Source organism: Gossypium hirsutum, chromosome D03 (genome assembly GCF_007990345.1).
Source record: "Gossypium hirsutum isolate 1008001.06 chromosome D03, Gossypium_hirsutum_v2.1, whole genome shotgun sequence".
Lineage (NCBI taxonomy): Eukaryota > Viridiplantae > Streptophyta > Magnoliopsida > Malvales > Malvaceae > Gossypium > Gossypium hirsutum.
Window position 1 is genome coordinate 52,589,276 of NC_053439.1, and position 12,356 is coordinate 52,601,631.

General features: G+C 33.6%; 2 protein-coding genes across 3 annotated transcripts; both read left to right on the forward strand.

Moving 5' to 3' along the window:
* The first annotated feature begins 449 nt into the window (after positions 1 to 449).
* LOC107919159 (putative disease resistance protein RGA3) lies at positions 450 to 5,861 on the forward strand. Its single transcript, XM_041090525.1, has 2 exons — positions 450 to 815; positions 895 to 5,861. Exon 2 carries the CDS (start codon positions 895 to 897, stop codon positions 2,281 to 2,283), a length of 1,389 nt encoding a protein of 462 aa, XP_040946459.1. The 5' UTR covers positions 450 to 815; the 3' UTR covers positions 2,284 to 5,861.
* LOC107919158 (putative disease resistance protein At3g14460) lies at positions 2,719 to 8,620 on the forward strand. 2 transcript variants are annotated; one of them, XR_005911541.1, is made up of 3 exons: positions 2,719 to 7,049; positions 7,231 to 7,307; positions 8,243 to 8,620. XR_005911541.1 is itself a non-coding variant. In XM_041090524.1 (2 exons), exons 1-2 carry the CDS (start codon positions 2,719 to 2,721, stop codon positions 7,235 to 7,237), a joined length of 4,338 nt encoding a protein of 1,445 aa, XP_040946458.1. In that variant the 3' UTR covers positions 7,238 to 8,620. The 2 variants fall into 2 exon arrangements, 1 of the variants encoding a protein (XP_040946458.1); XM_041090524.1 differs by having other exon boundaries at positions 7,231 to 8,620.
* Positions 8,621 to 12,356: the final 3,736 nt, after the last annotated feature.

A 12,356-nucleotide genomic window follows, 5' to 3' on the forward strand; every position in this document is an offset into this window, starting at 1 on the left:
GTTCGTGTTATTCAAACTCATACTCGATGTAATTTGTGGAACAAGGATAGCAGAGAATGTCATTTAGTTGAAAGCCGGGATCGACATGAATCTTCTTTCACAATGCACATGTATGATAGGATCGACATGGGTCGAACTTAGGCATGATATTAACACGTTTTATACTTGCCTAAGCGCAATCCAACTCAAAATATGAGCCTAAAATTTTATTCAAATTTACTAATATTTATAAATTGATAACTCAAGCTCATTTTAGACTTATCCATTTTATTTTTAAATAATTTAAAATTTATTTATATTAATTTTAATTTAATATTTATTAAAATTTAATATATAATCATCTTAATATTTTTTATTTATATTATAATTATATTATTTACAATTATAATAAATTTAATTTTATATAACTCGGTTGATATTTTAAGCGAAATAAACGTTAGAGAAACTTTGATCAGAGATGACATTTAAAAGACACTGTAGTATGATAACAAAGGAGAAGGTGGACTGTTCTAAGACCATACATTTTGCCTACCACTTACCTGCCACTTGAACACAAAAGCTTCAAAGCTGCAATGATATGACAACACGACACGGCCATTGATATATGATAAAAATATAATTTTTATTTTAATCTTATTATTATATTTGAAGATAATACTATAAACTAAACAAGAAATTTTAAAAAATCCCAAAATAATGTCATACATTTAGTACACAAAACTCACTTCAATTAATTTTACTGAAGCAATTCATCTTTCATTTCTTCTCTCCATTTCGATTCCTGGACTCGGTATCTTGTTGCTTTAATTTTCTGGGTTAGAGATCTCTTCTTTTCCTCTTTATTTTCAGTGATATTTTTTTTCAAGTTATTTCCTAACATTTCAAACCTTTCAGATGGCAGGAACATTGATAACAGAAGCTGTTTTGGGTGCTTTTTTGGAAGGAGCGGTGTCTAAAGCGAATTCAATTGTCACTAACCAAATCAGCCGTATATGGAATTTCAAGAAGGAGCTGAGAAGACTGGGTGACTCACTAGAAATGATGAACGCTTTCTTGCAAGATGCGGAGAAAAAGCAAACAAAGATGGACGCAGTGAAGCTTTGGTTGCAGAGGCTCAAAGATGTTGCTGAAGAGGCTGCTGATGTCCTTGATGAGTTTGACTATGAAATTCTCCGAAGGAAACTGAAGATTCGGAGCCAAATTCGAAGGAAGTTAGTCGACTTCCTTTCTTCTAACAATTCCATTTTATTTCGTCTCAAGATGGCTAAAAAAATTAAGGACATCCTTGAAACACTGGAGGTCGTTAACAGAGAGGCCAACGAATTTGGTCTTCAGCAGAGAGCTACAGAACATGTGTCTCCTAGAAGATCAAATGTGGAGACGTTCTCTGTCATGGATGACTCGCCCATTGTTGGAAGGGAAAATGATGTCTCAAAGGTGGTTGACCTGTTAGTCAATCCTAAAGGTGAGCAGGTTGTTTCTGTTGTACCTATAGTAGGTATGGCAGGTCTTGGCAAAACTGCATTGGCAAAGCTGGTGTATGATGATCTGCGTGTGAAATCGCATTTTGATGTCAAATCCTGGGTCTGTGTTTCTGATCATTTTGATGTCAAAAAGATTTTAGGGGCGATGTTTGAACAGCTTACTGGTGATAGACATACCTCAATGCCAGAAAATATGGATGCAATGATTATGAAGCTCAAGGAGAAGATTGAACGGGCCAAAGGAGAAAAAGATCAGATCAAGTATCTTCTTGTACTTGATGATGTGTGGGATGTTGAGAAATGGGAGGATCTAAAGCTTTGTCTGAAAGGAATCAGTACAAATGGCGGGAATGGAGTTATTGTGACAACACGCAAAGAAGATGTAGCATCAACAGTGCAAGCACTTTCGGATCAAAGGCAACAACCAGGAAGACTAGAAGATGAAGAATGCTGGTCCATAATTAAACAACTAGCATTGACACCGTCTCCAATGTCTCACGATTTAGAGCGTATTGGAAAGGATATTGCTAAGCAGTGTCGAGGTGTGCCATTGGTAGCTAAAGTTATTGGAGGGACAATGAGCAAAGAAAGGAGTCGCAGCACATGGTTGGAAATTCAAGAAAGTGGAGTATGGAGTTCAGCGGACAGTGTGTTAAAAGTGTTAAAATTAAGTTTTGATCGCTTGACTTCTTCATCTTTGAAGAAGTGTTTTGCGTACTGTGCCATGTTCCCTAAAGATTATTGCTTTGAAACAGAGGAATTGAAGCAACTGTGGATGGCTGAAGGATTTCTTTGTTGAATATTGGCAATATCCCACATTAGGAAAAGATAGAAAGGGAGGGGGTTTGGTTTGTTATATATAGAACCCCTCCCCCTTTGGTTGTATCATCCCAAAATCTTCTCCTTTGTAATATTTCTAGAGGAAATATTAATTTGGTAGTGTCCGAGGACGTAAGCTAAATTGGCCGAACCTCGTTAAAACTCTGGTATTTTATTTCTTATTTGTTTGCTTTTATTTAATAGCTTTATGTTGGTTATATTTATTTAGTTATTATTGCTATAAATATCTAAGTGAGTTCTGTCTAGTTGTTGGGTTTTAAGCGGGACCATTGTGACCCCTCCAATTTAACTGGGAATTTTCTTAGTATAATTGTTGGCATAATAATTATCTAAATATTTCTGATAATATTGTTATTAATATTATCGTCGCTTCCGCAACCTTCTTGGCAGCTCTATGGAAATGGAGGATATTGGTGACAAATACTTGAATGAGTTGTTATCAAATTCCTTATTTCAAGATGTCAAGAAGGATACATTCGGGAATATTCTCGCATTCAAGATGCACGACTTGGTGCATGATTTATCTTTGTCTGTGTCAAAGTTTGATACTTTGTGTTTTCAAGAGAATTCCAGTCTCACCTCAAATGAGTGTTCTCATATTCGTCATCTCAATGTTGGGGGTGATGGGGAATCATTACCAGAAGTTTTAACGGCGGTTGTTCCAAAATTATACTCACTGTTTTCGGAGATTGATGTGTTCAAGAAACTATCAAAAAGCTTCACAAGATTAAGAGTCCTAAAGTTTGTTGGCGCTGCTAATATTTGTGAGTTGCCAGATTCCCTTGGAGAATTAAAGCACTTGAGGTATTTGGACATCTCATGGACTTCTATTGAAGCACTGCACAAGTCCACAACCAAACTTTACAATCTGCAGACATTGAGGCTCTTGGGTTTACTGAGACTCACCTTTCCGGATGGATTGGAAAAGATGATAAGCTTGAAGCACTTATATTTTGATATAAAAGAACTTCAGCCAGTTAATATTGGAAACCTAACTCGGCTTCAAACATTACCCATATTTTTTGTGGGATCAGAAAGGGGATGTTCGATTAAGGAGCTAGGATCCCTAAACGAACTGCGTGGAGAACTGGAGATACGCCATCTTGAGGGTGTTAGAGACAAACAAGAGGCTAGTGGAGCAAATCTGCACCGTAAAGAAAAATTATGCAAGGTGATATTTGATTTTGGAGGGTGTGATAGTGGGAGTAGTGGTTATAACAGTGAGGAAGTGATGGAAGGTCTCCAACCACACTCAAATTTGCAAAGCTTAACTGTTTCGGATTACGGAGGTGAAAGCTTTCCCTCATGGATGTTAAGACCTGTTAGTGATTCTAATGCTGATCCGTTTTTGCTTAACAATTTGATGGAGCTGAATATTTTGAATGGCATCAACTGTGAAAGTCTTCCACCTCTGGGCCAATTGCACAATCTCCAGTATCTTGAGTTGAGAAATCTGAAGAAAGTGAAACGCATGGGTAATGAATTTTATTGCAACGAAAGTGTTGATGGTATGAATAAGGTGATCAAGGTGTTTCCTGCATTGAAGAAATTCACCTTAAGTGGGATGGAAAGTCTAGAAGAATGGACAGCAATGGCGGAAACAAAGATGATCATGTTTCCTTGCTTGGAGCGGCTGTGGATTTGGTTTTGTCCCTTGTTGAATAGTGTTCCACTAACGGGACAATGTTCATCTCTTGAAAAGCTTCACATTTCCAGTTGTGGAAAATTAAGCAAGATTGGAGATGGATTATCTACCTCCACTTGTCTCAAAGAATTAGATCTAGATGATTGTCCTGATTTAAGTTCGATCCCAAATTTGGAAGGATTTTCCTCTCTTCAATATCTGTCAGTTCAAGGGTGCCTCAAATTGGAAGTTCTTCCAATAACTGGAGGATGTTCATCTCTTGAAAAGCTTCGCATTGTCGGTTGTGGAAAATTAAGCAAGATTGGAGATGGATTATCTACCACCACTTGTCTCAAAGAATTAGATCTAGACAATTGTCCTGATTTAAGTTCGATCCCAAATTTGGAAGGATTTTCCTCTCTTCAATATCTGTCAGTTCGTAGGTGCAACAAATTGGAAGTTCTTCCAATAACTGGAGGATGTTCATCTCTTGAAAAGCTTTGCATTTTGGGTTGTGAAAAATTAAGCAAGATTGGAGATGGATTATCTACCACCACTTGTCTCAAAGAATTAGATCTAGACAATTGTCCTGATTTAAGTTCGATCCCAAATTTGGAAGGATTTTCCTCTCTTCAATATCTGTCAGTTCGTAGGTGCAACAAATTGGAAGTTCTTCCAATAACTGGAGGATGTTCATCTCTTGAAAAGCTTTGCATTTTGGGTTGTGAAAAATTAAGCAAGATTGGAGATGGATTATCTACCTCCACTTGTCTCAAAGAATTAGATCTACGGTATTGTTCTGATTTAAGTTCGATCCCAAATTTGGAAGGATTTTCCTCTCTTCAAAATCTGTCAGTTAAACGGTGCGACAAATTGGAAGTTCTTCCAATAACTGGAGGATGTTCATCTCTTGAAAAGCTTCGCATTGTCGGTTGTGGAAAATTAAGCAAGATTGGAGATGGATTATCTACCTCCACTTGTCTCAAAGAATTAGATCTAGACAATTGTCCTGATTTAAGTTCGATCCCAAATTTGGAAGGATTTTCCTCTCTTCAATATCTGTCAGTAGGAAGCTGCAACAAATTGGAAGTTCTTCCAATAACTGGAGGATGTTCATCTCTTGAAAAGCTTTGCATTTTGGGTTGTAAAAAATTAAGCAAGATTGGAGATGGATTATCTACCTCCACTTGTCTCAAAAAATTAGATCTATGCGGTTGTCCTGATTTAAGTTCGATCCCAAATTTGGAAGGATTTTCCTCTCTTCAATATCTGTCAGTTGGAAGCTGCAACAAATTGGAAGTTCTTCCAATAACTGGAGGATGTTCATCTCTTGAAAAGCTTCGCATTTGCGATTGTGAAAAATTAAGCAAGATTGGAGGATTATCTACCTCCACTTGTCTCAAAGAATTAGATCTAGACAATTGTCCTGATTTAAGTTCGATCCCAAATTTGGAAGGATTTTCCTCTCTTCAATATCTGTCAGTAGGAAGCTGCAACAAATTGGAAGTTCTTCCAATAACTGGAGGATGTTCATCTCTTGAAAAGCTTTGGATTTTGGGTTGTAAAAAATTAAGCAAGATTGGAGATGGATTATCTACCTCCACTTGTCTCAAAAAATTAGATCTATACGGTTGTCCTGATTTAAGTTCGATCCCAAATTTGGAAGGATTTTCCTCTCTTCAATATCTGTCAGTTGGAAGCTGCAACAAATTGGAAGTTCTTCCAATAACTGGAGGATGTTCATCTCTTGAAATGCTTTGCATTTTGGGTTGTGAAAAATTAAGCAAGATTGGAGATGGATTATCTACCTCCACTTGTCTCAAAGAATTATATCTAGACAATTGTCCTGATTTAAGTTCGATCCCAAATTTGGAAGGATTTTCCTCTCTTCAAAATCTGTCAGTTAAACGGTGCGACAAATTGGAAGTTCTTCCAATAACTGGAGGATGTTCATCTCTTGAAAAGCTTTGCATTTTCGGTTGTGAAAAATTAAGCAAGATTGGAGATGGATTATCTACCTCCACTTGTCTCAAAAAATTAGATCTAGACGGTTGTCCTGATCTGATATGGATTCAAGATGACAGCCTTGGTAGGCTTAACTGCTTGAGAGAATTAGCTATCGGTGGTTTCTCAGAAGAGCTACAAGAATTCCCGTGGCTCAGTTCCATTCAATATCTCAGTGCCTCCCTTCTAGTTCTAAAACTGACTGGTTGGGAAAAGCTAAAGAGTCTTCCTCACCAACTTCAGTTCTTCACTGCCCTCGAAGAATTGACGATAGAAGGGTTTGAAGGAGTAGAAGCCTTTCCAGAGTGGTTGGGAAATCTCTCTTCTCTAAAGCGTCTATATTTGAGTGGTTTTGGAAAGCTAAAGAGTCTTCCTCACCAACTTCAGTTCTTCACTGCCCTCGAAGAATTGACGATAGAAGGGTTTGAAGGAGTAGAAGCCTTTCCAGAGTGGTTGGGAAATCTCTCTTCTCTAAAGCGTCTATATTTGAGTGGTTTTGGAAAGCTAAAGAGTCTTCCTCACCAACTTCAGTTCTTCACTGCCCTCGAAGTATTGACGATAGAAGGGTTTGAAGGAGTAGAAGCCTTTCCAGAGTGGTCGGGAAATCTCTCTTCTCTAAAGCGTCTATATTTGAGTGGTTTTGGAAAGCTAAAGAGTCTTCCTCACCAACTTCAGTTCTTCACTGCCCTCGAAGTATTGACGATAGAAGGGTTTGAAGGAGTAGAAGCCTTTCCAGAGTGGTCGGGAAATCTCTCTTCTCTAAAGCGTCTATATTTGAGTGGTTTTGGAAAGCTAAAGAGTCTTCCTCACCAACTTCATCTCCCCACTACCCTTGAAAATTTGACTATTTACAGTTTTCATGAAATAGAAGCCTTGCCAGACTCGTTCAGAAATCTCTCTTCTCTAAAGTGTCTGAGTATCGATTTATGTGATAAGCTCATGTACTTGCCTTCTGTAGATGTTATGCGAAGCCTCTCCAAATTAAAAGCAATGAGCATTACAAGGTGTCCTCTATTAGAGACGAGATGTGAGCGGGAGAGTGGCCCTGAATGGTCCAAGATTTCCCACATTCCACATGTATATATTAATCATCGGAGGTAAGTTCAGTTACTTGAACCACAACTCTGCATCTTTTGGCTTTTGATATAAAATATACTAATCCTCTCTTGATACTTTTTATAGTTATACCCTTTGTTCTTCTCATCCTAAGTTACTTGATTTTGTCTCATATAAATCCTTCTTTTAAAATTTTTTTGGCTTTGTGGCATAATGTTGCAGGATTTAGTTTGGGCATCGAATCTTTTGAGACTATCAGTTTGAGAACCAAATTATGAATTGAATCCGTGGACACAAAAGTAAGCTGTGCTTCTAATTTCCTTTCCATGAAAATTATGATATTATGCCTTTAGATTTTGCCTTGATAAATAATTCCATGGATATCATAAGTCCCTTTTCTCATATCTCATATTTTTAACTTTAAATTTTGATAAAGATTTCATGGATTTGTCGTCTTTCCTACACAAATATCTCATTGCAGCCCTCTCTTACGAAGTTCTCAAATCATACTGTATTGTAAGTTATCTATATTCATTTGAAATGAAATTCATTTCACAGATCCGGGTTTTATGCTGCCCTTGGTGACATATTTAAGGTAAGTGGTGTATGACCATTGAGAATAACTTCAACTAGCTTTATTACGAAATTTCTTTTCTTTCCGAACTTTTATTCTTTTGCATTTGAGAATCATAGATCATGCAACCAATAAAGAACAGCTTTGAATTGCAATTGTGATTGGTACTATTGTGATTGACAACAAATTCACCATACTTTGGATTCTAATCAGAAGCTTGTATCTTGTTTTGCATTGCATTTGTGTCTCCTTGCAAGAACTGATGTTAAGTTGTGATCAATGAGCAAGTTTCTTGCAAGACTTCGATTTCCTTCTCATGCAAGTTATGACACTTCATTCTATGATGTGATTATCTTTGCAATTTACAAACTGGCTTTTATGTTTTTATTTGATAAAGGTTTTGTGGATATGGTAAGTCTCTTTCTATATATCGTCATTTGCAATGTACAACTCAATTGAATCACATAACTCCATAAAACATTCATTTAGTTTGGAACTACAAGTCTCATATATTGCATTGTTTATCCTTTTTTTCTGCTATTCTAATTTAAGGACGATGAGATTTTCATGTTTTAACCTTTTGTTAAAACCAGTACTGCATATGTTCCATGAATTATCCAGTATCCACTCATGAAATTTCTGATTTCTCTTTGGATGTAGAGGGAGATGCTGACAGGGCTTGAGTCAGAGTGAATTGTTCTCCTTTTCAACATTGAAGAGCTATAATATAAAAGACAGCTTTGGTTCACCAATTCAGGGGTTTATCTGATGTCTGTCTCAGCTGATTTTTGGACAATGGCTAATAGGCTCGAGGATTTCGATTGTGCAAGGTTGGATTTTTCGTTCGGATTTTGTATCTTTAGGTTTTTCATTTTCAATGTTAGTCATATTTGGGTGAGATCCTCTACTTTCCAGCGAATAGTTTTGTTGGAGTTGTATGCTTTTTATTGTGGTTTTTACCCTCATGTCCCTTTGTTTTTACCCTCAACCCTTGCTTCAACGGGGTTTTCCACGTAAAAGATCACATGTTTTGTTTAATTGGTTCCTTGCGATTATTGAGTTTTATTTTGTGCAATTAAGTTTACTATAAATATTAATTGATATAAAAAAACAGTATAAGTTTTTATACCAAATAGTCTTAAATTTGTAAATGCTCCTAAAAATTAACTCACGAGATCCTGACTAGAGGTGCTCACATGAACTGCAGCTTAACATTTGGATTGAGTTATTATACTGTATTAATATAACTTATAATTATCCAAGTCGGCCTTGCTATGAAATTTTGGATCCACTAATTGAGTTTAGCTTAATTTTGGCTCACTTAATCAATTATTTATTTCATGGGTCAGACCAAGAATTTTGCTGCAAAATCTTGCACATCCAAAATTTTGATATTACAAATCAAAGAAAATGATTAATCCAACTTCCACAAATGACTAATTCAAGTTTGAAACTCATCACACCTAATTAAAATGTGGATTTTCAATTCTCAACGTAAATTATTGTTATGGGTTGATTTTAGTTTAATTAATTAGTTCATAGTTTGAATTTGTTCTAGCTAGTAATTTGTTCTATAATAATTTGATGATACATATATATCATTTTATGTTTTAAAAATAATTACTATATGATGATACATATATATCATTTTCTCGTGTTTTATTTTGTGTGAACTTTCAAGTCCCGTGATTTTTACCCTTTGCTTTAATGGGTTTTTCGTGTAAAAAATTACATGTCTCATTTAATTTGTTCCTTATAATTATTTTGTTTTATTTTGAGCTGATCCGTGATATATTATACTATTAAGTTTGCCATAATTATTGATTAATATTTATTAAGAATAAAAGAACACCAATTATAGATCTAAACAATGTTGAATGTATTCGATTTCATCCCATCAAAATTCCAAGATTGCCCCACATTTCAGATTTACATCTTTGACTGCATTTTTGTTAGTTATATGAAGTAGCGATGTTGTTAAATGTATAGTAGTATTGTTGGGAAGATCACAAAATTTTTTGTACTATATTTTGGATTGTATATTAGTGTTTTTATTGAAAAATAAATAAATTATCCTTCAAAAAGTTATAAAATGACCACTAAACTTTTTGAGTTTTTATTTCTGTCAATGGGTAATTAAATTGTTATTGTATGGTCTTATCTGTTCGCACTCCTAACACTAATAAAAAGCTTCCATTTTCCTTATTTTTTATAGTTCAATTTTTCATTACAAATTTGTGAATCAAAATTCAAATAATTTTTTTATTTTTTTATATTTTTGACATTGATTGTTAGATTGTAGTTCACTAGCCAAACTTAAAAAAAAAAAAAAATAACTTAACAACCTAGTGACTTAAATAAAAACTTTCAAATAGTTTAGTAACTTAAATGAAAACTTTTGAATAGTTTAGTGGTCATTTTGTAACTTTATGAAGTTGGGTAACCAAAATATAAACTTAATAATAGTTTAATGACCTTGAGTGTAGTTTACCCTTAATATAATATTATGTTAGATTCAAGTTAATTTTTACATAAAAATCAAGCTTACTCTTAAAATGTTCTTTTTTTGGACAAAAAAACTTATGTTTTTCAAAAGAGGAATTCAATTTCTAGAAAAAATGATTTATTTTTTATTGACTTGTATCACATTTTTTTTTGTTTACCAAATTATTTTTTATGAAACAAATTTGGAAAATGTAAAAAAAAATCTATATATTATTTTTCATGAAAATAGAGACAACTTAAATTTGAAAGGAAACTCAGCATATAATATTTACACAAAAGGACACTTAAAACTTGAAAAGGCTCATTTTAATATCTTTATCATACCTAGAGATATACATGGGTTGAACCGGATCAAGGCTCAACTTAAAAAAAATGTCAAACCCGGTTCCAAGCATCTCACACCCAATAACCCTATATTACGGTTTGAATAATAATATTTTTTAAAACACACTTTTATATTAATATTTATATATTTTTATAATTAAAAATCATTTAACTCAGGTTAGATAAATCAAGTTAGGGAAACATTTTTATCCAAATTAAATCAAATTGATCAAATCGGGTGGATCATCCAATTCCTCAACATGTCTAATCATTATGAGTCATGATTAGAGGTGTTTATGGGTTGAGTTTAGATATGATATTAACACACTTTATACTTACCAAACGTAATTCAGTTTAAAATATGAATCTAAAATTTTACTCAAATTTACCAATATTAATAAATTAGTAATTAAAATCCATTTTAGGCTTGTACATATTAATTAAAAAATAAAATATATTTATATTGTTTTCAATTTAATATTTATTAAAATTATATATATTCATCTTAACTGTAACAGCCTAATTTTTAGTGGTGTCGGAAACAGTGATTCGAGATCACTAAATCCGACCAGTGAGTTTTAAAATTTAATAAATAAATACATATGAGTCAAGTATGATTATAGAAGAATTTTAGATTAGTGAATTTTGTGATTTAAAAAGAAATTAATAAGTAAATTGGGTCTAAAACGAGGTATCGAAACCTCAAACTCATAAACCAAGCCATAAATACTTTTAGAAATATTTATAGAGTGTCATTGAGTTGGTATTAAAGTTTCGTTAGAAAATTCTAACGTTTGAATGGTCAATTAATTAAAAAAGACTAAATTAAGAATAGTGCAAAATTTGTTAAATTATAATTAATAGCTTAAGTGACTAATAAAGAGGGATTTAAAAGGCAATTAGGCCCAAATTATATGGGCTGGACGGTTTGGGCAAGAAAATCAGCAAGAAAACAAGGAGAAACAAGGGTAAAATTAGAAATTTTGCAAATTAAACATATAAAACAAAGACAAAATTGAAAAATCTAGATATTTCTTCATAATTCAGCAGCAAAAACACCATAGGAGGTCTGAAACAAGCTGGTTTCTCATATTTTTATACCATGTGAGTTCAACTCTTGCTTTTCTTTGAAATTTTTATGTTTTGTGATTTTTACAACTAGGTTCAACTATTGAATTCATTAGTTTTTGATTCCATGTGTGATTTTGTAAGTTACCATGAATAAGTGCTGGAAGTTTATGATGAATTATCATAGATTTGAAGCTTTAATTTCATTATATTATGATTTTATTAAGTGATTTTAGTAGAAAATGATTTTTAGGACCTAATTGTGAAAAAGTTAGGAATTGGGGTTTTGTACTAAAATTATGAATTTTAAAGGCTGTATAATAGCCTAAAATGATTAGATAAAGTGTTATTTGAGGAAAATTTTGTTCAATTGAACTGTTGATTGAGTAGGGACTAAATTGTAAAAACTATAAATTTTAGGGTAAAAGTATAATTTCAAAAATTGAAGGGCATAAATTGCGAAGTGAATTAGTATTAAAATAAATGCTAATGAATGAAAAAAATGTATATTATAGATTGGGAATCTGAAGAGAAACAAGAAAAATAAAAAGTCGCTGATTAGTTCCTGAAATATTACAACCCCTACAAATTGGCCCAGGTAAGTTCATATAGCTGAACTTTTATGATTAATTGTTAATGGGGAAATGATATAATGTATTAATTCGTGTTTTGTAGTTGAATTATGATTATTGTAAAAACAAGTGAAAATCAAAATTTAAGTTCAAATTAAGTGATACGCAAGATTGAGTACGTTTAGTAACCAGTGATGAATTAACGAATAAGTCCATGGTGGATCCATGGTAAAGTGTGGAACGTAGGTATGGCATTTCAGTAAAGAAAACCATACTGAGTTGTGGAACGTAAATATGGTATTACA

What these genes read in the sequence shown, in the direction of transcription:
- LOC107919159 (XM_041090525.1), top strand. Translation starts at nt 895, where the DNA reads ATGGCAGGAACATTGATAACAGAAGCTGTTTTGGGTGCTTTTTTGGAA.
- LOC107919158 (XM_041090524.1), top strand. Translation starts at nt 2,719, where the DNA reads ATGGAAATGGAGGATATTGGTGACAAATACTTGAATGAGTTGTTATCA.